Source organism: Mastigoproctus giganteus, chromosome 7, assembly GCF_048544385.1.
Source record: "Mastigoproctus giganteus isolate SK-2022 chromosome 7, ASM4854438v1, whole genome shotgun sequence".
NCBI classification, from domain to species: domain Eukaryota; kingdom Metazoa; phylum Arthropoda; class Arachnida; order Uropygi; family Thelyphonidae; genus Mastigoproctus; species Mastigoproctus giganteus.
The window spans coordinates 36,708,136-36,735,119 of NC_143581.1; the positions used below are offsets into that span (position 1 = coordinate 36,708,136).

The following is a 26,984-nucleotide window of genomic DNA, read 5'->3' on the forward strand; positions in this document are numbered from 1 at the left end:
AAGAGAGTTATAGCCACTTTAAGTTTCTTTAAAAGTAGCCCAAAACTAGCCCCCCATGTTAACCTATGGGACTTTTCCGAAATGCAAATGTGAAGTCTAACTAATAAAGACTGATATATTCCCAGTATATAGTGACATATAAATATTTAATGGCTTCTCCCTAAAGGGGGGGCTACCCCAAAGCCAGTAAATTTCCAAGGCAATAAGATAACAAGTCTCCATTTTGCATAATGTTATTTTAACGGGACAATGTAAAGCCTATGGGAATTTTCTAAAGGGAAAATCCTCTATAGTAAGCCTATGAGTCTATGGTCTATATATGTTGCTCTTAGAGTTCGAAGACAATTTCCAAATATCAATATCTTGTGTGTCTCTTTAATACCTCCAATAAAATTTTATCCCATGACTCACCGAAGTTATCTCTATCCACGTTATATATTTTATAAACGTACTACCCTAAACCACACTTACACATTAAAAAAAAGAGCACAATTCCATAAGCATTTAACAGAACCATCACTATGCCACCTATGCTGATGATAGCACGTAATTTTTGAGAAACTTTGCCCTGCTCAATCAGCTTCAACTTCTAGAATATCCGCTACCAATTCCTTAAATGCCGATCTCCAGGTAATTCTCCAGTCGGGCAAAAACAACTTAGTTGATTTCAATCCTTCTAAAACTCAGTCTTGTCTTATATTTTGCAAAAAAGATTCTTCTGCTCCTATGCTTATCTTTGGTGACACTCTGATTTCTAGGCATGATGATATATCTCTTTTGGGATTACCCTGACTTCTAATCTCTCTTGGCACAAGCACATTACAAATATTTCTTCCGTTGCATCTAAAAAACTTGGTTTTCTCTTTTGCTCTCAGCATTACTTTTCTTCCAAACAGTTGTTGACTCTGTACAAATCACAAATCCACCCTTCCATGGAAATTGTTCCCACATATGGGGCAGTGCCCCCATATGTGGGAACTTGATTCCATTCAGAAGAAGGCAGTTAGGTTAATTAATGACTCGTCTCTAACAGACTCTCTCCACTCTCTGTCTCATAGATGTTCTGTTTCTGCTGCATGCCTTTTCTGCAGATACTTACATGGGCACTGTTCTTCTGAATTGGCTTCTATAATTCCTGCTCTCTCTTTCAAAACAGTCCGAACACATGCTGCCACCAGCCAACATCCATTTACTGTCAACATCAAACTCACAGAACCAACTTTTCATCTTCCTTGTTTATTCATTCAACTGCCTGCCGTTTTCTGGAACAACCTTCCTTCATATGTATTTCCTAAAAATTACAGTCTACAGAAGTTCAAGTCTAATGTCAACAAATATCTTCTTTTGTCTTCTCAACCTCTAACTCATGCATAGTACTAAGTACAGTACTATAGGTTCTAATACCTCTCGTGTTTGGGGGTTTCATAAAAAAAAAATTCTTCTGGGTGACGATTGCTAAGCACACTGGAAATTTAAAACAGTAATGGAGCAGATATTCAGATCACACTTGCGAATTCAGTGTGGTGAATTTCAACTGAAAATCACCACAGTCCAGTTGTTCTGTGGCAGCAAATCCTCTACTTCCACCTTCATATTAGAACTTTTAGCAATTCTGAGCATATTTGCCCACATACAAGCTCCAAAATACTAAAAATACCTAGTGTAAAGGAGCTAACCGCACATGGTATCTACACCCACACTGAGAAATGGTGCACCCTCTGTTATACTAGGCAATACCACATTAGAAGTTGACCCTCATCACCTAGTGCAATACTACCAAAATGTTTAATAGAGACATTCAGTGGCCAAACCCATGTACAGTCTCTCCTTATTGCAAGAGCATAGCAATAAAAATCTGTATTGCTATGCCCTTGCAGTAAGAATCATCTTTTGACATTATAACGAGCATCATATTGATGATGCTTATTTTAATCTCTAATTGAGAGCTAACAATCCTTACATTTTGTAAGTACAACTTTATAATGATTTTTGCAGGACTAAATAGGACTGATGCTGAACTGAAATTGCTGGTAATGCCCTAAGAGGCATCTGTGAATGGAGGGTTGGATGTGGTTGGAGAAGAAATCTAATATTTTGCCTGTCGGTGGAATTTCTGTATTTGGTGTTCCTGAGGAAGTCATGGTTTATGCCAGAGTACTGGGGTGTCATTCTGACAGATCACCAGAACATCATACTGTAACCTTAATTTGGAAAACAGGAAGAACCTTAGATCCTTTTTATAAAAAAAAATCATCCACAGAAATGAAAGCCACCTCTGAGGCACCGCCTCCTTCAATAACAATGACACCCAAAGGATATCTGTTTATCTTTTGTTCTGCATTTCCTCACCTCACCTCAGAAATAGCACAGATAGATAATAAGCTGGGCATAAAAACCTGTTTCTCAAGTATCAAAATATTTAAACTTTTAAGACATTCTCAGATTTCCACTGGATGCAGAGGGGCATTATACAAAACTGATTGCTAATGCCGTATTGAATACATTTGACAATCTAAGTCTGGAGGACACAGCTCGCCCAAAAGTATCACATACACTTTTGTAACACCACAACCTCAGAAATGGTAGAACAGCATCAGAGAAAACCACATCTTTGCCCTCACCCAGATCATCACCATGGATTCATACTACCACAGGAGGGAATATAAAGAAGCATACTTCATTCAATGGTTCTTGCCATCTTTCCTTGTAAACAGCAACACTGGTAGATACACAACCCATTCTGATTGGCTTTCTTTTGTCAAAGATCCTATGGCCACACAACCTCTTTAAAGAAAATCAGCCCCATTTTGTCAGCAAATACCATTTTATATCTTCCTACAAAATCCTCAAACTCATTGAAGCCAGTGAACTCAATCTTCTTCAAATCTGGCAGATACCTGTGACCCAGATATGGCCTTGGCACACCTTGAGTACAGCTTCCATCATCATGGGCCTTTCTTTGATCTGGGATAATATTGCTTCACCTAGTAACAACATCTTCATTATATCTTTTCAAGGTAATTACTCAAACCTAGAAAGAGACCAACCCTCTTAGCATAAACAACAGCAGACCTTCCTCCAGAGGAGGAAGACACTAGCCAACTAGTAATCCTGATGAATTCATAACTTTTTATGACTTCAAAAGAATGGGAAGTTCCAACAATGAAAGACCCGTTCCTGTTGAAGACAGGCCAGATTTGTTTGTGGTAAAAAGGAAGGCAGGTCTGTTAGAAGTATTCGGTTAACACTGCTAGTATCAAGCATCACGTAATAACCTTTGACCTTTATTTGTAGTGCTTCCTGTAAAACCTATTTGCTTTTGTTTTTTCAGTCACATAAAGGTTCCACTGAGAATAGCTGACAGAATATTTCAATAGAAACAAATCTGGGTTTTTTTTTAATGTTTATAATGCAAGTAACCTTATGTAAACTCTCATCACATTAAATTATTTTCTTTAATACAGAATGAATGCTTTCCTTTTCTACAGCATTTAATTTAAAAAATGAAAAGATAAAAAATAAATAAAAGAACTGTAGTTTATATATATATGCAAATATGAAAAAATACATACTCTTTTTTACTTAATGCCATTTTCTCAATTGCTTGCTCCATAAGTCGATTTGTATCTGATATCATTTTTCGATGTCTGGTTCTGGAAAACACATAATATAATGTATTACATATTCAATTCTTGAGTAGTAATTAATTCAGTAAAAAAAAAAAAAGTTAAAGACAGCAATAATTTTAATAATGATAGTACAGGGTCATCAAGAAATTATGCAAAAGTTCTTAATGCCCATATTTTTTGATGTATTGTGCTGGCAGTACATCAAGAAATTTTGTTGTTGGTGAGTTCAGTATCATTAAACACATAAAACAGAAGATTATTATTCAAGAAAAAGCATATTCGGTATGTGATCACTGTGCATTCAAACCTATTCACAGTTGCCAACTGAAATTTAAAATAGCTGCAGCTAATGTTTCTTCAGAAATTCCCTCCACAGCAGCCATGATTTCATCTTTCTGTATCCTGGATGAATTTCATCCTGGATATACATATATAGATTACAGACAACCTTGTCATTAAAATGTTCCTCCCAAAAATGAATAACTGCATTTGAAACATGGTTTGGCACCATCTTAGGGAAACCGTTTCTTCTATGTTTGTTCCCATGCCTTGAAAATCTAGAACAAAGTGGTCCGGAAGAAGTTTCGGGTAGTGTCCAATGATAGTGTCCAACTGGAATCTAATGATTCCAGCTGATAAAACTGAACACCATACCATGCACATTTTAGGATACAAATGTCTTCATGATGGACAACAAACTGTTGAACTGCTCAGTTTGCTATTCATCTGCCTCATACACATATATTATATTTAATAAAGCAGCTACTAAGGTGGAAGTGCACCTCATCTGTGACCTTATGTGATGAATAACTGTTATGTTCTTTTCCGAATATCAACAAAATTAATCACAAAAGGTGGCTCACCTTTCTTTGTCATCATTGGTTGAGGACTGCTGCATCTGCATTTTGTAAGGAAGCAATAGATATTTGTTTTAAACTCATCTATTGCAACAACCATTTCAAAAATTTCCTTGGGATATGATTACCTTTTTTGTGCACATACAATATTTTTAGGCATCCTCACAGACTTGTTTCTGTCAATAGTACACTTCTCATTATCTAAAACGTTTTATTTCAAGATTTTATAATTTGCTATATTTCAAGGTTTATAATTTGCTAGAGTTTGAGTTTGTGTGTGCACTTCTCAGTATCTCAACCAAAGACCACTATACCAATTCTTTTTTCCTTTCGTTATTACAAAAGAACTGACACTACAAAATATCTATTTCTTTACCTTTAATGATACTGAAAAATACTGGAAACTTCATATTTTGCAAAATTGATTCATTTCAGTTTGGTTCTAAAAAAATTGTTCTCTGAATAGCACTACTAAAAGATGAACTGGTTCTCCAAATATCATTATATTTAAGTTAAGTTAAATGATATTTAGCTTAATTCTTCCAAAACTCAGTTGGAAATTTGCTATTTGTGATTCAGTTTGGGAGGCAGCAGATTTTCAAAATCAAAAAAAATTTGATTTATTCCAAATTCTGGAAGTATTACAAGAAATAATCAAATAGTACTGATTCTGACAAAAAGACATGCTCAAAAACATCTTAATTTTTATAAATATTTTGTAAATATGAAACTGTTTTGCTTTCCTTTACTTTATTACAATTATTAGCACCAGCATCAAATTATTTACAGATGCAAGGCATAGACTTCATGCAAGCTTACTATATTGTAATAATCTTGAAAAATCAAATAAAAAATATGTTCAATAATTTTGAAAAAGTGAGGGAATGAACAGTTGAATTTATTAAATATCTGAGAGATCTTGAATCCCTTAATGAAATTGAACCATACTACCCTGCTATTACACCCAGAAGAGTAAAAAGAATGCCTGGGGAAGTCACCTAGGACTGCCTTATACTAGATCGTTGTATCAAGAAATTTACAAAACTTTAATTAATAATGCAGTAACAAGCATTAAGTTAATATTTAAAACTAAAAAAAAATTATAAGGATTTTTTTCTTTTTTGATCCAAGAAGCCTACATTGTGTAAATCAATTAATAAACAATGATAATAACGGGGGCATTAATTTTTTTATTACAAAATATTAATGTTGACTATACAGAACTTCAGGCTGTCCTCCACAGCCAAGTGGTCAGGAGCGGGAGTGCAATAGCACGCGCTCTTTGAGTAGACCAGTGTTCAAGCCCCTGACTGCTAAATACGGTTGCTCTGCCAACCCGCATTGGACCAGCGTGGCAGATTATGGTCCATTTCCCTCAGCATGAATTGTTGAGGAGGCTTCCATCCTGCAGTGGGTTGATAATGGCTGCAGTTTATATAGAACTGCAGAATGAATTGATTCACTTCAGTGAAAATTATCAGAATTTAGAAATAAAAAAAAAATTGAATTGTGTCTTAGCACCAAAAGGGATAAGTTCATGCAAAAATTGCATTAATTGTATATTTAATGTTAGACAATATAATGTGCATATTTGATGTACAAGTAGCATATGAACGTGTACTTTCTTCTTCTTCTTTATCTTTGCCTTCTTCCCACATTCATATGGGGGAAGAAGGCAATCATTAAATATACAATGCATTAATTGTATATTTAATGTTAGACAATATAATGTGCATATTTGATGTACAAGTAGCATATGAACGTGGACTTTCTTCTTCTTCTTCTTCTTTATCTTTGCCTTCTTCCCACATTCATATGGGGTCGGCATTTCCATCTAACCACAGTTTTATACACTCTGCCCTTCATTCTACAATTTACTTTCTTATCACACAGCACCCAACTCATCTTTCTCCAGTTCAACCATCCACATTTCACTCTATGCTGTATTTCTGCATTCAATCCTCCATCCCTTTCAACGTTCGATCCCAGATACTTAAATTTCAAAACTGATGGTAGCTTTTCCTCCTGCAGTTTTATAGAACTCTCATCTTCTCCATTCAATACCATATATTCTGTCTTTGTTCTACTTATCCTCATGCCTCTCTCTCCCAATGCTTTCCTCCATTCCTCCAATTTCTTCTTTACCTTGGGATGGTTTGCACAGTACGATATCATCCACAAACAGCATACTCCGTGATGCTCTACTCTTCACTTCTCTCACCAACATATCCATTACCAGATCAAACAGATATGGGCTAAGAGCTGATCCCTGGTGCAGTCCAACTTCTACAGAGAACCCCTCAGTCATACCTACACTACTCTTAACCTGAGTCACCGCTTCCTCGTACATTTCCTTCACAAGCCTTATGCACTTTTCTGATGCACCCTTCTCCCTCATGCATCTCCATACCTCTTGTCTGGGCACTCTATCATATGCTTTTTCCAGGTCTATGAGCACCATGTGCAACTCTACTTGCATCTCTCTGTATCTTTCCATTACCTGCCTTAACGCAAAGACTGCATCTGTTGTTCCTCTTCCCGGCATGAAATCAAACTGTTCATCTCCTATTTCCGTCTCCTGCCTTATCCTTCCTTCCACAATTCTTTCCCAGATCTTCAACGAATGAGACATTAACTTTATTCCCCTGTGGTTCCCACATTCCTGCACATCACCCTTTCCTTTATAGATTGGCATATCTCATTGGGTATCCTCTCCTGCTGCCACAGTTTTTCCATAAAGTCCCATAGGATATCGATCCTTTCTTCTCTCAGACTTCTCCATACCTCTATTGGTATCTGATCAATGTCTGCTGCTTTTCCCCCCTCTTCATTTTTCTGAGTGTGCTTTCTACTTCTTTCCTGCTTATGCCTTCCACTACTCTTGCATTCGTCTCTCCATCCTCGCATAATGCTCTTGGGTTTTCCTCATTTAATAACTTCTTAAAATAATCTTTCCACCTTTCCTTAACCTTCTCCTGGTCCTGTATAACCACTCCCCTCTCATCTTTTATCTGTTTTATTGATGAGAAGTCCTTTGATGCCTTGTCTCTCGCTTTGGCTATTCTCATCAATTGAACGTGTACTTTCAACATTAAAAATAATAAAATCATGTTTACATGCCAACGTGGTAGGAGCATTTTACAGGCTTAATTAATAATGATAATTATTATTATTGTTGGCCATATGGTGCAAGGAAGCTTAAGGCTTATGCTGCACCAGCCAAAAAAAAAAAAAAAAAAAAAAATTTCTGAATTACCCTGAGAGAGAGAGAGAGAGAGAGAGAGAGAGAGAGAGAGAGAGAGAGAGAGAGAGAGAGAGAGAGAGAGAGAGAGAGAGTCAGAAGTAGAAAGGAATCACCAAGAAAGAGAAGAATGATGATATCCAGATGAGGACCCTGGGTGTGCAAGCCCATACTCACCAGATGTGAGCCCTTGGGGATAATATAGAGTAAGATGTGCTACATTCAACAGAGCTTAATAAAATTCTATATTCTTAATAAAATTTTATATTCTGTGCTTCTCAAAGCACAGAATATAAAAAAATTATTAATGCCATAATTCTTTTTAATCATAAAAGTACCTAGTTTGTTTTTGTGCCTGGTTTATTTAATACAAAAAGAGGGCTGTTTATTTTTTACACACAGACTTTCTGTTTCTTTTTTTTGCTTTTATACCAATTGTATTTGTTAATTTGGTTATAATAAAGGAAATATAAGTAAACTGTTCTAATTAATTTTTTAACCATACATACCTAATTTAAATCACATGTTTAAGTATATATGGGGCCCTAAAGTTCTAATTTTTTGGTGGGCCTTTTATCTTCAGTCTGATCCTGATTTCACATATAATTTGATTGGTTGGCAAAGCCAGAAAGAGGCATTTCTGCACCTAAGGCAGTTATCTGGAAGTGTGCTACCCCCTTCCCAGCTGAAATCATACGAACATAGAACTTAAACTCCTTAATTCATGTGCTCCTTCCAGCCTTCATCACAACACCCTTGTTCTGGCTCTGTTGAATGATATCCTCATTTAATAATGTCTCATTTTATTTTCAACAGGCTTAAATACATTCTATTAATATGTAAAAATAAGAAGCCAACTAATTGTGATTGGATAAAACAACTTTTATTAAAAATATATTATGTGATGATAGCAAATACTTCTGCAACCTGATTTGTCCTGCTCAGTAAGGCCAAGTTACTTTTAATACTACTCAATAATTTTATTGGCTGTTTTGCTTATAAAATGAAGTTTCCCATTTTATTTTCTACAGGCCTCATTACATTCTATTAATGTGTTAATTAAAAAAAAAAAAAAAAAACTGAATTTTATCTGACACCAGAGCTTGTTCTATTTAGATTTAATGCCAGCATTGTGCAGAATGGCAATGAGTTCTAAATGTGGTATGCAAAGTCATTGATACCAGAGTTGATATATGTGACTGCATATTCACATGGTTGGTAGCCACAGAAAGAGAATAAACTCTTTGAAAAGAAGAAGTAGTAGTATTAAACAGAAAATTTTGATCAAGAACCCAAGGAGACACTGTATACAGGAATAAAAGTTAATCATGTAAGGAAATTTAAAGGCATTTTAAAAAATATTTTATTTCTAAATGCAATATATTACCTTAAACTATTGGTCAAAATTTGCAGCATATTTCAGCAGAAATGAGAAGCTTGTAATCATGAAACGCAAGCAGAGCCCAAAAATTTTGAACAATGATCGAAGGGAGATATTCTACATTTATAAAACAAATTAGAGACCACATTGCACTCTTAATAAATTCACTTTTCAATCAAAAATAGTTACCCTGTTAAAATATAAAATATTCATAGAGAATCTAAAAATAAAAACTTTCACAAATAAAATCACTTGAAAACTGGCTAATTGAGAATCATAGTTCAACCTTACTGTGATCTGCCCATCAAATCATAGCATGATTTTATGGGAAGGTGAACATAGCAACAAGAATGAGTCAGAATTCTCTCTCATGTAAATGAATGGTCTTTTACAACAAGCTGCATAGATTATGTTTTATAAAGCAATCAGTAGCAATAATATCATAATATATTACCTGTAGTCCAGGACTGTAGAGGTTTGATATGGAATAGTGTCAAGAAGATTTAGTCTTGGCTGAAAGATAAGGCAGATGTCAGTAAACTGTTCTGAACTTTAAGTTTTGACACATTTTATTTTTTACTGGGACTTGAATAAAATGGATTATTAAAACAATATAAATGATAGATTTTACATAAGGAAATATACTGAGGTCATGGGATATTAAAATTGTTTCATAACATAGAATGTTGTTTTGTTTGTTTGTTGTTTGGTTTTTAGGAGCATTAGCAACTAAGGCCATATTGCTTCGGGGATATGCGGTGGTCATTCCCTGACCTTTCCGCATCCTCCATATTTGGTGGCTCACGGGCTCGAACCCTGGTTTAATCAAGAAGCGTGTGCTACACACTGCTGCTCCTGCCCTCATAACATAGAAGGTATAGAACTTGCTACACTTCAATAATATTCTAAAATTGGCTTTTTCTGGATTCCTATCAAATCCTATCTTCAGAAGAAGCAGGTCAACAATTCTAAAATAAATGAAATAGAGAGACAAAAGATTAATACCTAATTGAATTTTTGACATTCGGAGATATTTAATAATTTTGTGATTATGGATTAATTTTGCTTAATTTCTTTAACAAAAATTTCAGTATGATCTAAGAAGTGATACTGATAGAAACTTTTTCTCATGATACAAACAAATTTATTGGAGTAATAAATTTCAAAACCTTTGCCAGTTTCTTGATCATGTGCTACAACACCACAAAAAGATATACAAAGTTCACTGAAGTGACATCATGCAGATCCACAGATTATACTCAACATTAACTTTAGATTCTCCTTCTCCTCCTATCTACAGTAGCATCATGTCACAGTTATTTTTTGAAAGCACTGACCTATGTGTTCTCGATATTCCTCCCATTGTTTCTATTTATAAGGCAATGTTGAAATTTCCTAATGTATCACTTCTTTAATTTTCCTTTTTTTGTAAAATCTTATTTAAAATTATTTAATTGTAAAATTATGCCTACTCAATGACTTCTGATATTTTTGTTTCCTTTATCCATATGCTTTTGTACTTCAGTTCTGGCTAAAACCTTCATCCTGCCTCCCCATCATGTATCTTTTCTAAAACCTGCATCTCTCCCCAGTTGCACATGTTTTTGCAGATTAGATATCTTTAGTTTTATGGTGAAGTATCATCTTCAAGGAAGTTCACTGTAGTGATGCTTTTTATTAATGGGTTTAAATATTACCCCTAACCCATGGTTTTTACAAATACTTTTTATTTTTTTCCCCAATATCTTAACATAAGGCACCACATCTTTGCTTTCTTATGACTGAATATGTTTGGCTTTTAGATTTTTTTTTTTTTTATTGAGCAAATACTGTGCAATCAATTGTTGCCTAAAATACACCTTATATTTCCTAATTGTCCTCTCCAAAAATTTCTTTATTGCAAACCTTTATTGCAGGTTAGTTTTAATAATCGCTTTTTTTTTTTGTTACTAGAGTGATTCTAATTAAAATTAATAAAATTTCCTGAATATTTTTCTGCAGTGAACTGTGTTGATGTGTGATGTTTGAGAAGTGTAACAGTTTGTGCAGAATAAGGTCTGTTGAATTGATTGTAATGTAAAAATGTAATGCACTTTCTTCAATAAAACTATTAATAGCATTTTCAGTAATTGGAGATGGTCAATAATGCACAGAAGAAAAAGACCGAGTTCAGAAGTCTCAGGAAGGAACTTTAGCACTAATTAAGTAATTAGAAGAAAGTGGACCATCCACCATCACACACATGGTGAGCAGTCAGCCAGTTTCTCTCTGACTGCACACATGGTGAGCAGTCAGAGAGAAACTGGCTACCAAATTTCAAAATTGGAAGGCACACCCTAAGATGGAAGGTTGCTTAGATGTCCTTTATGCCAAATCTGATTGAAAGCCTTACAAAAGTCAAGAGCAACTATTTATATTATTTGAAACTTTTCTATGGAACATTGTTCACAGGTAGTAGCTTGAGCCAAGAGATCATCAAGTGTACCAGCACTGATGGAATTCACATTGGCAATCGTTAATCACACTTAAGGTTTTGAGGCAATGTAATATTTGGCAGTTTGTGTATTTCTGGATTTCGCTTATTACTTTGGAAAGGGAAGAGATAAGCATAACGGGGGGGGGGGGGGGCAACGACTGGAAGGAGAGGATTTGTCACTCTTTTTGGGAATTAGCCAGATATGAACGTATTTATACCACACAGGAAGAAAAACACAAATGGAATAAGGTAATATAAAAAAAGGCAACACAAAATATGAATTAACTCTGGCGCACAGGTTTTAAGAACAAAGAGAGAAATACTTTCATGACCCTGAAGATCTGTTGGAATTAGAATTTTTCAGGATTTGCCTATCTCTTTTTATAATAAAAAAAAAAAAAAAAACCCCAGAAGTGAGTGGGATTTATATATAGGAAAGGTGGAAGTATAAATGAACAGAAATTGGAACATGACTCTGCCAAAAGACCAGAAGACTCAATTACCCTTCGTTACATCTTCTTTGAGATTTTTCTTGTGTGAAAGATACATGTGGGAATTTACTGTAAATTTAAGTTAAAATTAAATATTTCTCATCATGTAAATATTGAGTAAATTCTTTGTTTATAAGGTATGGTTAATAAAAATTTACCCTCACTTAAAAATATTTCAGTTAGGAATTTGAAACTTCGCTGGCAATTTCAGCCTTATCTATGTATCCACCTTCAAGTCCTACATATTTTTTCCATCTATGGATAAGCTCTTTCAGGAATCTTGAATAGAACTCTCCACACTTTGAGCAGAAAACCAGGCTTCCACTTCATTAATTACCTCCTATTACATTACAGAGCCACATATTTCAGTCTGAAATCTGTGGCCCAGTAATGGTTCTTCCCTTTAGGGAAGGGGAAGAAGTCTGAAGGTGAGAGATCAGGAGAATAAGGTAGGTTGCTGCAGTTTTCAAAGCCACACCTGTTGCAAAATCCACAGTGAGAGAAGCCTTGTGAGCATGTTGACTAGGAGATGGACACTTTTGGATAACTTCTTGGGTCTATTCAACTTGATGGCTTTTCTTAACTTTCCCAGGAGGTTTCTATAGTATTCCCCAGTAATGCTGTTACCTTCTGGTAATCTGTAAGGATATCTTTAGAGTCCCAGAAGACTAAAAACATGACCTTGTTGGCAGAAAATTGAACTTTGGCTTTTTGGAGAATTGGAAAGATGAATATTTCTTTGTTTGCTCATCTACTTTGTTTCTGGGTCATAGTGATGTACTTAGCATTTATCCATAGTCACAATTTGGTCAAAAAATCATCAAAAATCATCAACATAAAGCTCCAATAATTGTGTGGAATGTGCTTTCCTGTGGAGCTTTTACAGGGATGTCAACATCTCAGAACCCATTCAGCTGCCACCTTAGACATGTGTAGGAATTCATTCATTATGGTGCAAACAGACCCATGGCTAATGTTCACTTCATTTGCTATAAAATTTATAGTCACACTTCTGTCCTCAAGGAGTAGCTACTTCACTTTAGCCACAATGGCAGTGTTGCAACTGAGATAGGTCTTCCTCCTGTTGGGTCATCATGTACACTGCATGATGACCTATATTACGTCTATTTCAATTTTTCACAGTCTCATATGATGGCAGTCCTCTCCCACATACAGCTTTCATCACCTCATGGATTTGTTTTGCATCTTTGCTTTGCAAATGAAGAAATTTTATAATGGATCAGACTCCAGCTTTCTCCAGATATCAACTCTTGCTGTATTCATGACACTAGTTTGGTAGTCACTGTATCTAAAAAAACAAATAAATATACATCAACTTATGAGACTTAGTAGTATAAATGAGGTGTGGTGATAAAGTTCCTGGACTGGTACTGTTGCAGTCACATTCAACAAGTTTGAAAAATGGAAGTGGTACGTTGTTGTTCAAACTTCCTTCAATAGATGGTGGTACAGAGACTATCCAGTAGGCTGATAGGTTCCAAGTAACAAACAGTTTCATTAGTAACATTAACGTTAATAGGCGCCTCCGTAGCCAAGTGGGCAGGAGCAGCAGTGAGTAGCACACGCTTCTTGATTAGACCGGGGTTCGAGCCCATGACAAACAAATATGGAGGATGCGGAAAACTTTCGGAACGACCACCACATATCCCCGGAGCAATATGGCCTTAGTTGATAATGCTCCTAAAAACCAAATAACGAACAAACGACAACAAACAAACTTAACGTTAATAAAGATTTATTTATAATGTGTGTTAGCTTGTTCTGCTGGGTTATGTTTCAATATTGCGCAAATTGCTTAAAAATTTGGCAGCACATTGATATTATAAAATAGTTAATGACAATTTGGCCTTTTCAGAACATGAAAAGAAGGGCTTTCTCAAAATCCCCCTCTTTTGTTTTTTTGGATGGCAGGATTTAAACTGCCTAGTAAATTCAACGACTTCAATGCTCGTATCAGAACTAATTTAGCCTTTACCATGAGATATCTTATTACTGCATTACTTTTAAACAAATGGCATCAGGAAAAGGTCATTCTACAATTATCTAAAGATAATGTTATGGTATCCTGTTTGGAGACAGCTTGTATCAAAAGCAGAGGTCAGTCTGTGTTTTGTTCACTTATGAATGAAAAACGCAGTGAACATAGATTGTAGATCAATGAAAATTGGTCCTCTGTACAAATGCTACCACACTTAAATGCAGCTTAAATATTGCTGGTCAGAAAAAAAAAAAAAAAAAAAGAGAGCAAGGGGTGAGGGTGAATGAGAAACACTTTTCACAATTTTGAAAAGGCTAAAATAGCATTAATCATTTGAAGTTTTAACTTTACATACCATCATGCAGTTCTCACTGGATAACTTCATTGCTACTATTTTGTAAAGAATTTTCACTAGAGATCATGTGCTATGTAATGAGAAGGCAATCCTAAAACAGGCCCTCATAGCAGTGTCTCATCTTTTAAATATGGATGAATTTTAAATATGATAGAGTAACCATTTAAACAATGCCATTCATTTAAAATTGTGAAATACCATTGCCAAGGCAAAGTTTATTCTGCTGTGAGCATTAAGATCATTGCCTTAAGTAGCCAGTTCAAATCCTTCTATCCAAAACCAAAAGAGAGGATGAAAAAGCCCTCCTATTTTTTATAATTTTGCAGCATGGTTGTTAACTGCAGTGCACTAAAAGGTATAACTTACTGCTAAATAAATAGGAAGCTATAGTACTAAAATTTACCTTTATTATTCGGCGAGCCTTCTTAGATACAGAGAGAGTAGAAGGGTGATTCCCATAACTAGACATTTTTATGGGGCTATCAGTTACAGACTGATAGAGAGAATCTCTTCTTTTCTGAACAAAAAAATAAAATCAAATAATGTTACTATAGCTACCAATATGTTAAATTTTAAGCTGAGATTAAATTAGCACAAAATGAAAAATATAGTATTCTGACAGTGCATTTATTATGATTAGATTAGGGTGACCAGATATCCAATTTTTGAGGAAGGCGTCCTGTTGTCCTGAAAAAGATGAAAGCCAGATAGTTTCAATTTTTCCAATGATGCCATTTTATTTAGAAGTTACACGAAAATTTTGTTACCCATGTATTTTTCATAAGGGTTTTTTTTTTTTTTTTTTAATTTTATTAGGTATTGGTCAATTGACTACACAAAGGAAATAATTATTAATACTGTTTTGACTAAAACAATCTCTTATACTGGTAACATTCAGTTCCATAAGTACAGTCAGTTCTGCTATAATGTGCATTTTTGCAACGTGAATTTGTTCTATCACAAATTGATATATTAGGGAACAATGCGAGTATAACACAATTTTTGCATTGGCTCATACACAATTTCATCTGCAAGTAACACCAGGTGAATACAAAACCCGGCACTAAGTTGAACTTAGTGACCTGCATTTGCAATAATACCGATAGCTGGAATTTTGTGGGTTTTTATGTTATTATTGTGAAATATGTTTCTCCTTCCATGAAATCTTCAATCATATAAAAAACATAAATAAATTTTCAAAATCTTCTCTTCATTCCTATTTTTTAAGCTTCGTAAACTTGTCTCACTTGTGCAATTTGTATGTCCCGTGTTCATCATTATTGATTGCTTATCTTTTTTTACTGTTTTAAATTTTACACTAAAAAAAAAAAAAGAAAGAAAATATCAGTGAACAGAAATCAAGCAAACTTCATATCTTGTCAAGGTAAAGTGCTATAGTTACTGTAATATTCATTTATTTATTAAAAATTTAAGATGTTTAAACCTGCATTAGCAATTTTATTGGTTTTCTAACTTTTTTTTTAGTTTTACTTACCAGACTGAACATGTTTTTTAAGTGCTCTGCCCCTATCCTTATTTTTCCCATAAGCCCTGTTGTTTTTAATGTGTGAAATACCGTAACACAGAGATTTTTAGGAACACATATACTGCATTGTAGCAGAATTGGCTGTACAACATAATACGTAGATAATGTTTCAGGGTAAAAGTATTTAAAAAAATTAATCATGATTAAAATAATGCCTACTGATTCAACATCTGTTTCCAACAGGAAAGAATAACATAACATAAGACATAACGTTGTAACATAAGACACTGTAACATAAGAGCAACATAAGTGTAATCTGTGATAAATGATGTATATTTCTTAAATAACTTAGGAGGCAGTTATACGTTTGTAATTCACATTCACGCTAAGTAGTTTCATATGTCACATTGCTAGTTCAAAGTGTATTCCATGTTTTATTTTTCAAAATCAGGTCCTTAGATTAGATCAGAACACCAAAGTTACTAATTCTTACTGCAAATCACTTACTGCAAAAAATAAAAAAATACTAATAGTAACAGATAATGCTCAATGATCGATTGAATATGTGTCTTGCTTACTGGACACATAAAAGAAAAAAAAAACTAATTCTGTTAGAAGAATGATATTACCACATTAGCATTAATATTACTAGTGGCATATGATGCAAGAAAGCAAGCATATACAGCATCAACCAAAACGTTTGTCTAGTTCTTCCTTGAATTTCTTTAAGTTATCAGCTTTCACAATGACAGATGGAAGTTTGTTCCAGCAATCAACCACACACTGGCTAAAGACAAGTTCCCACACATCTATTCTACAACTGTCCTTAATCAATTTGAATTTATGCTCCTTCAAGTGCATAATCTGAGCAAGAGTTCCATCAGCACTGAGCTTTCTCAAACCATTCAAAGCCTAAAACACCTCAATCAGATTGCCTTGCAGGTGCCTAGTCTCCAGACACTGCAATTTGCAGGACTGATGCCTTTCTTAGCAAGAGAACCCCTCTGTTCAGCACCCCAATCTCGTTGCTCTTCTTTGTATACATTCCAGCAATGCCACATCCTTCCTAAAATGATGCCTCCAGACCTGCATGCGGTATTCAAGGTGTGGCCTGATCACTGCCTTATACAATGGTACAATCATCTACTTATTATTGCTAGCAAAATTCCTGTATATCATTGACAAAACCCCATGAGCTGTCCTGGCAGCCATCTGCATTGCTCAGAGAACTTCATATCTGACTCCACAATTATCCCAAAGATCTTTTTTCATTTTCCACTACCCTAAGTGTAGCACCACACAGTTGATATGTTATCCTGGGGTTACTACTACCCATATGCAGTACTTTGCATTTATCAATGTTAAACTTCAATTGCCATTTCTCAGCCCATCTGTTGCAGTAGCATACTGTTATTACTGTCATTAAGCACCCTGCAAACCTTTTTATCATCTGCAAACTTGGATATTAAGCCCGATATACCTTCATCAATATCACTGATAAATATAGAAAACAACAATGGGCCCAACACCAAACCCTTGGGGACTCCACTAATAAAATTAGTCCATGAAGAGCAATGTCCATTGATTACCATTCTCTATCTTCTCTCACTCACCCATCCCTTTATCCATAGCAGCAACTTACCTTTAATGCCACACTGCTCCAATTTGTACAGCAGTTTTTTTTATGTACAACAGTATCAAAAGCAGTCCTGAAATCCAAGTATATTATATTAAAATTATTTTCTGCATCCAGTTCCTCTGTGACCAATTTGTATTAACCAATCAAACTGGTCAAACAAGATTTCCCCTTAACAAACCCATGCTGTGTTTGAAGTATAATTGTGGCCTTGTCTAAATGACCCTGCATTACTTCTTTTACTAATGACTTCATTATCCCAAGAACAGAAGTTAATCTAAGGTCCATAATTACTTGTATCACCCTTTGATTCCCATCCCCCTTGTGAACTGGGAATACATTCACACATCTCCAGTTACATATATCCGCACATCTCCAGTTACAGTTGGATTCAGAGGAGGTCTGCAGGGACCTACCCTGAATCCAAAGGATGCTCTCATAATTATGGATAAGGGTTTGCTTACTTCCTTCACTGCCTCACTTAATATAACTGGATAGATCTCATCCACCCCAGGTGCCTTTCTTATGTTTGACTTCAACAATTTCTCTTCCACTTTCGTCTTAGTTATTACAAAATCATTCAGCTCCCTGTTAGAGCTTGATAAACTTCTGCCATCCCCTTCCCTAGAGAATTCATGTGTGAATGTAGATGAAAAATACTCATTCAGTTTGTCAGCATCCTGAACAGGATTATCAACAGTCGAACTGTCAATATCAACTGGACCAATTTCATTTATCCCCTTCCTTCTAGAGTTCACATAGGTAGAGAAGTCTTTACTGTTTTTCTTTGCATTCTTTGCCAAAAAATTTCTTGTAATCTACCTTTGCTTACCTGACATCCTAGAAATCTGCTGCTCTTTCGAATTTTAAAAAATTATGGCAATAATTTTTTTTAGTGAAATAAAAATGTTTGTATGAAAATGGCATATCTGCAGTGTAGGCTGAGAGAAGAATTTGAAAATAGTTTAAGTTTAAACTTGTAGTGAGGTGGGGAAATACCTAATTACATTTGTTTTTAATTTCATGAACAACTTAAAAAAAAATAAGAATGTAAATTACTGACAAAGTTTAGCATAGGACATGTAAAAATTGGATCGTTATTATGCAAAAATTATATTGTGCTGCTAAACAGCAGCTTGAAAAAATTTGTGAATAAATTAGACATAGGTCACAGAGAATTTAGCATGAAAATTAATTACACAAAAGCAAAAGGTGTGAAAGTGAGAAGAGACAAAATTTTAAAATGAAATTTTAGTAAATAACCAAAAACTAGAACAAGCTAGTAATTTTGTCTCTTTGGGAACAAACTTTAATGAAGATGGAAGATTATGGAAATAATCTAAAAAAAAAACAGAAAAAGTAAAGCAGGAAATCCAGAAAGCCAATTAAACAAAATTCATCTTGAGCAAAAGAGAAATTTGTTATTTGTAATACATTTTTAAGCCTATTTTAACTCACGGAGCTGACAGCTGCATAAGAAAGTGCCTCCATAGCCAGGTGGGCAGGAGCAGCAGTGCATAGCACTCGCTTCTTGATTAGACCAGGGTTTGAGCCCCATGACCACCAAATACCAAATCCTTAAAGGTGCAGGGAAACATTGCCTACCTACTTTTCTCACAGATTCAAGTTAAATGAATTTAGTGGGCCATTAAGTTTACAACAGGCAGACATCTGGAATATGATATCTTCTTGATTAATTGGTTGTTTAGAAAAAGTGCTAATGCAACTAAGACCATGTATCATCAGTATATATTGCCTATAAGTTGGATGCATTCTATGATCAGTTTGCCTGTGGAATAAAAGTATACCACAGGCAGACTGTGGTATATATGACCTCAGATAGTCAGCCCCTACCAAGGCTGACTATCTGATGTCATGATGTGAAAAAAGCCCACAAAAGTTCAAACCAAGGTCTTTTCCACACTTGAAAGAACAGCAATCACTGCTACTTTGATAGCTACAACAATTATCTTATTGAACAAGAAACACATTCCCCTGTACTTGCATTTAATTTTTAGTGCTTATAGTGCTTATAAAAGGTCTAGTCAAAAAGTTCTAAAATTTTATTTATTACAAAAGAGACAGTGGAGGTAGTGGGCCAAGGCAATCAGTAAATGTAGGGAGAGGCCACCTCTCACCTCTGCAAGTAATAATGAGAGAAAGCTTGTGATAAATAAGCTGCTTATTTATTTCTTCCTTCAATTTTTTTTTTTTTTTTTTGTCCAAAGAATCAAAAGGGGGGGCACAGGGGTTACTATTCAGGCAGACCTGAAATTTTCCATGCAGTGTAAATAGGTGATTCATGTGTTACTATGTTTAGTGATTCATCAGACATAGCATCGAATGAATCATCCATTTATTTGCAGTCAGTCTGAATTATCATGTGTTGAACAGAAGGTGTATTATGTGTTTCACTGCATTTTGAAATGAACAATTTTACTGAGTAGTGAATTTGAAATAAATTTTGCTTCAAATCAGGTAAAAGAAATAGCTCTCAGAGAGGCTGCTACATGTTCAAAGACCTTTCAGTGGTTTTCAAAGTTTAAAGAGGGCTACTTGTCCAGTGAAGATAATCCTTCTCTGATTCCCTTTCAACTTCAGAAAAGCAATGATTCAATCATTCATGTTCGTGAAGTGATTAAGAGCGACTAATGTTTAACTATGTGTAAAGTTGTTAGTGAAACTGGTATATCTTGTGGGATATGTTAATCAATTTTAACACAAGATTTGGGAATGCAATACATTTCATCCACATTTGTACCTTGCATTTAGCATTAGCTTCAGGTTCTTAATCTTAGCAAGTGGAAGTATCTCATCAACACTGAACAAGCTCAAACCATTAAAGGTCTTATACACCTCAATTCGATCACCTTGCAGGTGCCTACTCTCTAGACACTGCAATTTTTTTACAGAACTTAAGCCTTTCTTTGTAAGAGCAACCATTTGTTCCATCCACCAATCTCATTCACCTTTTTTGTACTCGTTCCAGCTGCTCTACATCCTTTCTAAAATGTGCCTCCAGACCTGTATGCAGTACTCAAGGTGTGGTCTGACCATTGCCTTATACAAAGGTATAATCACCTCCTTGTCTCTGCTAGCAAAATTCCTATAAATCATTGGCAAAACGCCATGACCTGCTCTGGCGGCCTGTCTGCACTGCTCAGAGAACTTCATATCCGACTGCACAATTACTCCCAGGTCTTTTTCACTTCACTGATGACAACAGAGAGAGAAAATAAAGATAATCTCAATCAGATGTGAAGATCGTGCTTATTGCGTTTTTGACACATATGGCATGTTAAATATTAGTTTGTCCCATGCAGTCAAACAGTGGACTATGAATACAAACAGCATCACACAATCTATGGCAACTGAATGATGCTGTTTGGAGAAAATGGCGAGAAGCGGTGAACTTCAAGGAACTGTCACTCCATCATAACAACACTTTTGCATACTCGGCACTTCTCATTCAATTTGTGAAGCACTCTGACACACTGCAGCCACCCTATCTGCCCCATCTGAATTTAGTGCCCTGTGATTTATTTTGCTTTTCAAGATTACTGAAAGATCATAGATTTGCAATGATTGAGGAAATTATTCAGAGCTCAACACGGGAACTATGAGTAATTCCAAAAGAAACCTATCAGGAATGCTTACAGAAGTTGCACAGATGCTGGAATCAGTGTATACACTGATTCCAGCATCTGTGCAACTTCAAGCAGACTACTTCAAAAGGGATCTGTCCAAATAGTTGGTAAGCTTCATTGTTTCTCAAATATTAGTTCAGTCCTTGATTATTTTGATCACACCTTATATGTTAGGAGAATGCCTTCTGTGCAAAGGAAAAAACTGGAATAAATAAGTCTTTAGAATTTTTTAGTATATATTAGATTTATTTCTGTATTTTAATATTATCTGGAGGATATAATAAAATGGTTAAATATTAAACTGAGGTAAAAATCCATATCATATAAGTTATTTGGCAGGAAAGAGATAAATATTCACACCGACTCAGAAAATGCTACCTACGGGATTAAAGAAATATTAAAGCAATATTTAAAATTCTCATTGGTTATATATGCATTCTGTTAAAATATTAATACACAATAATTTAAGAATTATTTAATACATTGAATTTAATTTTAGTTTTTCATTTAAATATAATTTTTCATTTATCTAAAATAAGTATGAATTATTTTCATTAACAAAAATACAATTAAATTTAATCTAAAAATGTTTGGCTTCAATAGAACAAAAAAAAAAAAAAATAAGATCTGTAAATATTCAATTTACCTGTGCTTTAAATGGAATAATAATAAAGGTCTCTATTTGTTCATTGGCTATGTATGCATCTCGTAAATGTCCATTTCCAGGTTCAATAAGAAAGTCTCCCTTCAACTGATCTTTAGTAGCCTTTGTGATATGAACATGCCTATGTAATTGGAAGGAATTCTGGTTTTGTCATTCCTGCTGGAAAAAACATGCCTACTTATATTTTTAGAGGCATGATTAGCAACTTATTTCAGTTAACCTTATTCACTAAAGGAGAGTATTGATAAACTAACAGCTCATTATTAAATCTCGCTATCCAAATAACATGTATAATTAATTAGAGTTGTTAACAAATGAATAGTTCTCTTATAAAATCACTACACAAAATAACATACATAGATAATATTGTTTCAATTTTTCTCAATACCAATACAGCATTTTTTCCTAAACTTGTTAAAAGCTGAAAACTTTCGGAATATTGTAACAGTTTTAAATGAATTTTAAAAAGTTATTGTTTTGAGAAATGTTCCTCCATGGAGTATGGGTATCACACCTTGGCTCCTCCAAAAAAAATATTGCAGATTTTCTGGAAGAATTTTTTGGTGGACCAACTATTTTAAAGAATTCACTGAAATATGAATTTTCACTAAGGCTCTTGCACATTACAAGAACATTAATAAAGCAATACATAATCTTGGACAGTTTTTAATTCCTCTCAGTGGAACAACTGAAGATGGAAGGCAATCAGAAAAGTAACCATGGAAGGTACTAAGTGCATGTTATACCAATTCAGAGATACACTTCATGGTTTTAATGGTTGTCAGATGAACTGATCAGACTAGTTACAGAGAAGAAAAATGCAAGGGATAAATTAGCAAGGGACATGAAATCCTAAGGCAAGTACAAACTGGTCACTAAGGAGGTTAGGCAAGCTAAGGCAAATTATGAGAAGTCCTTGATTAAGAATGCAAAGAAAGGGATCAAATTCTTTGCTTATGTAACACCAGAAGGAAAAGGATGAACAACATTGGCCCACTGCATATCAATGGCATAACTACTGATGATCATCCTGTTTAGGTTGCTGACAAACTAAATAAATATTTTGCATTCACATTTGTGCATGAAGAAGTTTTTAGGGACGGGAACACCAGAAGTACTACAAGTTATAACCATAACCTAAATGATTTTTGTCATAACTGAGAAGAAAGTGGAAGAGTATTGCTGAAGCTAAAAGTAAATAAAGCACCTGGGGAATCCATCCAATCATATTAAAAGAAGCAGCAGAAGAGATAAACAAACCCTTGATCATCATTATGAAAGCACCCTTTGATACATGGGGGGGGGAGAACCTACAACTTAAAAGTGTGCAAATGTGTCTCCTGTTGTTGTTATTTGGTTTGTAGGAGCATTAGCAACTAAGGCCATATTGCTCGGGAATATGTGGTGGTCATTCCCTGACCTTTCCACATCCTCCGTATTTGGTAGTGACGGGCTCAAACCCCGGTCTAATCAAGAAGCGTGTGCTACGCACTGCTGCTCCTTCCCACCTGGCTACAGAGGCGTCTATGTGTCTCCTATTCACGAAGGAGGATCAAAGGACAACATAAGCAATTATAGACCTGGAAGCTTTACTTCTATTTGAGGGAAAATAATGGAGTCAGTTGTTAAAGAAGTATTGCAGGATCATCTTAACAGGAATGAAAATCCTGGAAATCACATCATGGGTTTGTTAAGGGGGATTCCTGTCTGACCAATCTGACTGGCACAGTAACAAAGGAATTGGATGTAAACAATAATTTGGACATCATATATTTAGATTTAAGTAAAGCTTTAAACACTGTTCCACACAACAGACTGCCATACAAATTGGAGCAGTGTGGCATTAGGAGCAAGTTACTGTTACGGATAAAGGGATGGCTGAGTGGCAAAAGCCAGAGGGTCGTTATAAATAGGCACTGCACTTCATGGATTAATGTTATAGTGAAGTCCCTAAGGGTTCAATGCTGGATCCCTTACTGTTTATATACAGAGTATTTCAAAAGTGATGATCAATAATTTAAAGGTGAACTATACAAACTACAATATGCAAAAAAAATCTAATAAACATGGGTCCTTAAGTGAATCATTTTCGAGATATTGCACATTTCTAGTTGGGATCCACCACTGACTTGTTTGTTTAGGTTAGGTTATGCTCATTCTCTCCCTTTCCCCTCTCAATGCTCTGAGATGTAGCAGGCATACTAGTACTTGTCAAACATGGAAAGAGGTTACAGCAACGAAGAATATGCGGCCATGCACTTCATGTATGGTAAAGCCAACGGCACTGCGCTCGAGGCTACACGTCTTTTCCAAGAAGCATTTCTCCACCAAAGGCAGCCCAACAGGTGCATATTCATCAGGGTACATCAATGCCTTAGAGCAAATGGGCACTTCACACATGGAGTACAAGCAGGTAGGCCCAGAAGCATAACACCTGATGTTGAAGAAAGGGTGTTAGAAGGAATAAAACAAAATCCAGGAATTTCGACAAGGAGGGTTGCTCTGCAAGAGCGTGTACTGAGTCATAGCAGTGTGTGGCGAATTTTATATCGGCAATTACTTACCCCTACCATATCCAGTATGTACAAGGTCTCAGCAATACAGACTACCCTCCCAGAGTGAACTTCTGCCAGTGGATGCAACAACATTGTGTCCTGAACCCCCAATGTTTAAACAACGTTTTGTTCACTGACAAAGCTGGGTTTACTTGTGATGGTATTTTTAATTTTCATAACTGACACACTTGGTCCGACGAAAATCCTAATGCAATTCATGAGTCACGACATCAGCAACATTTCTCGTTGAATGTCTGGTCGGTTTGTGGAATTGACTTCCATCACTTGTTGTTGAAGTTGATAGCCTAAACAAATTTAAGGCTCAGCTGGACAGGTATTTCGAACGAACGGAGGGGTGAAATGGGAGTAGTGGTTGTGTTTTTTTTTTTTTTTTTTGGCTGATGCTGAATAAGCTTGCTTTCTTGCATCATATGCCTCTACTAATGCTAATACTAGGAGACCATCTAATTGGACCACACTTTCTGCCAAACAGGCTAACAGGAGAGCTGTACCTTCTGTACCTTCAGTTCCTGAAGAATGTTCTTCCAGACCCCCTTGATGATGATAATGTTCTACTTCAGCAATGCCAGAACACATAGTTTATGCATGATGGTGCCCGGCACATTTTGCTCAAGTTGTGACTCAGTATCTAATTAGAAGGTATGGTCAATGGTGAATAGGTAGAGGTAGGCCTGTAACATGGCCTTTCAGATCGCCAGACTTAAATCCTATGGATTTTTGTATCTGGAAAGCTTGGTGTGTACACTTCTGACATTAACACAGTTGAGGAATTGCAGCGTTGGGTTGAAGGAGCCTTTCAGTAAATCAGAAATGACCCAGGAATGCCTGCGAGGATTTGCAACTCAATGCAGAGAAGACTACAAAGGTGCATATGGATGCAAGCTTTGTAGCATTTTGAACACCTTTTGTAATATCCTGTAACATCTAACATCTGTAAAATCTTATGGTGTTGAAACCAAAAATTAAAAATGTATTATCTTATGTTTAATTAAACCACCCTTAGCAAAGGATTCACAGCTTTTTGCTTAACTAGTGCTCCCATAGTCAGTGGCAGATCTTAACAGAAAATGTGCTGCATTATCTCGAAAACGGTTCATTTGCAGCCCAATGTTCAATGGGACTTTTTTGCTTATTTTAGTTTGTACTTTTCACCTTAAAATTATTGACCATCATTTTTGAAACACCCTGTATAGTATTTATTAATGATATTGAGAAAGCATAAGAAGTTTGTCTAAGTCTGAAGATGATACAAAGATTGGCAGGGTGGTTAATAACAAGGCATACCACTGCAACAAGACCTAGAAAAATTAGACAGATGAGTTGAGAAGTGGCAATTGAGGTTTAACATTGGTAAATGTAAGGTACTGCATATGGGCAGAAGTAATCCCAGAATAACATACCAATTCGGTGGTACTGTGGGGGGGAGGGGGGGAGGTCTTTTTCCATATTACTATTGATTTGTTTATTTGATATTTAAACAAAAACCTCTTTGTTACCTTAATTATATAGAGTATTTTGTAATACAGGGAAGTTACCCTCAGTTCTCTGTACCCACTTTCACTATCTGACTGCTTGATATGTATCCAATTCAGAAATTTCGAGATCCAGAGGGTGTTGATGTTGTTGTTGTTGTTTGGTTTTTAGGAGCATTAGCAACTAAGGCCATATTGCTCCGCGATATGTGGTGGTAATTCCCTAACCTTTCCGCATCCTCCATATTTGGTGGTGACGGGCTCGAACCCCGGTCTAATCAAGAAGCGTGTGCTACGCACTGCTGATCCTTCCCACCTGGCTACGGAGGCTCCAGAGGGTGTTGAATTTCCCCAGTCCCGATGGAACCTATTTATGAGTTTATGAATAATTACAGACAATATAAAACTTTGAAACAACTATAATACATGTTAATATATATAGATACACTTTAATACATGTTACAAATTTCATAATTTCAAATTTTTTTTTTTTTTTTTTTAAATGAAAACAGATCAATCATTATCATTATATATCGCCCACTCATTTTCCAGTATCCGATTACTCGATCCTCTTCTTCCACTTACTAAGGATTCCTTCCTGAATTTTCCTTTCTCGAAAGATCTTCAATCTAACTGCATTCTTGATTATTCACACTATTCATACGGGCATGGACATCGAGTCTACTTGGTAGATATATCTTTCTGGATACAATACTGTCACATTTCTTAAGTGTGACTGTGCATTCCCTCCAGTGTGTCCTTGATTGCTATTACATACTAACTCCTTCCAACTACTCTTTAGAGGATTATAATATCTAAGAAATAAAATTAAATTTATTCTTCTCTCTTTCACTTTATTAATTAAATTTACTCTTCAACTACGTTCACTTAAATTTTATATATATTTTTTATATATATTGCCAATTTTATCCAACTATAATCATATATCTCGATGAATTTTGTTACAGATATACAGGTAAGATTTACATCTTACAGTACCATGCTCAAGGTGGTGGAGAATGAAAGAGACCTAGGGGTAATCGTACAGTCCAACATGAAGTTCTCTGATCAGTG

The 26,984-nt window shown here is 35.4% G+C and overlaps 1 protein-coding gene across 1 annotated transcript in view; it reads right to left on the bottom strand.

Moving 5' to 3' along the window:
• LOC150082820 (adenylate cyclase type 2-like) overlaps positions 1-26,984 on the bottom strand; it is a 102,885-nt gene that overhangs the window by 12,883 nt on the left and 63,018 nt on the right. Inside the window, exons 9-12 of the mRNA XM_090378292.1 lie at positions 21,845-21,983; positions 14,833-14,946; positions 9,563-9,621; positions 3,573-3,653 (exon numbers count right to left, since the gene is read on the bottom strand). Of these exons, the coding sequence (XP_090234418.1) occupies positions 3,573-3,653; positions 9,563-9,621; positions 14,833-14,946; positions 21,845-21,983 (393 nt within the window). The remainder of the gene's footprint in view (positions 1-3,572; positions 3,654-9,562; positions 9,622-14,832; positions 14,947-21,844; positions 21,984-26,984) is intronic.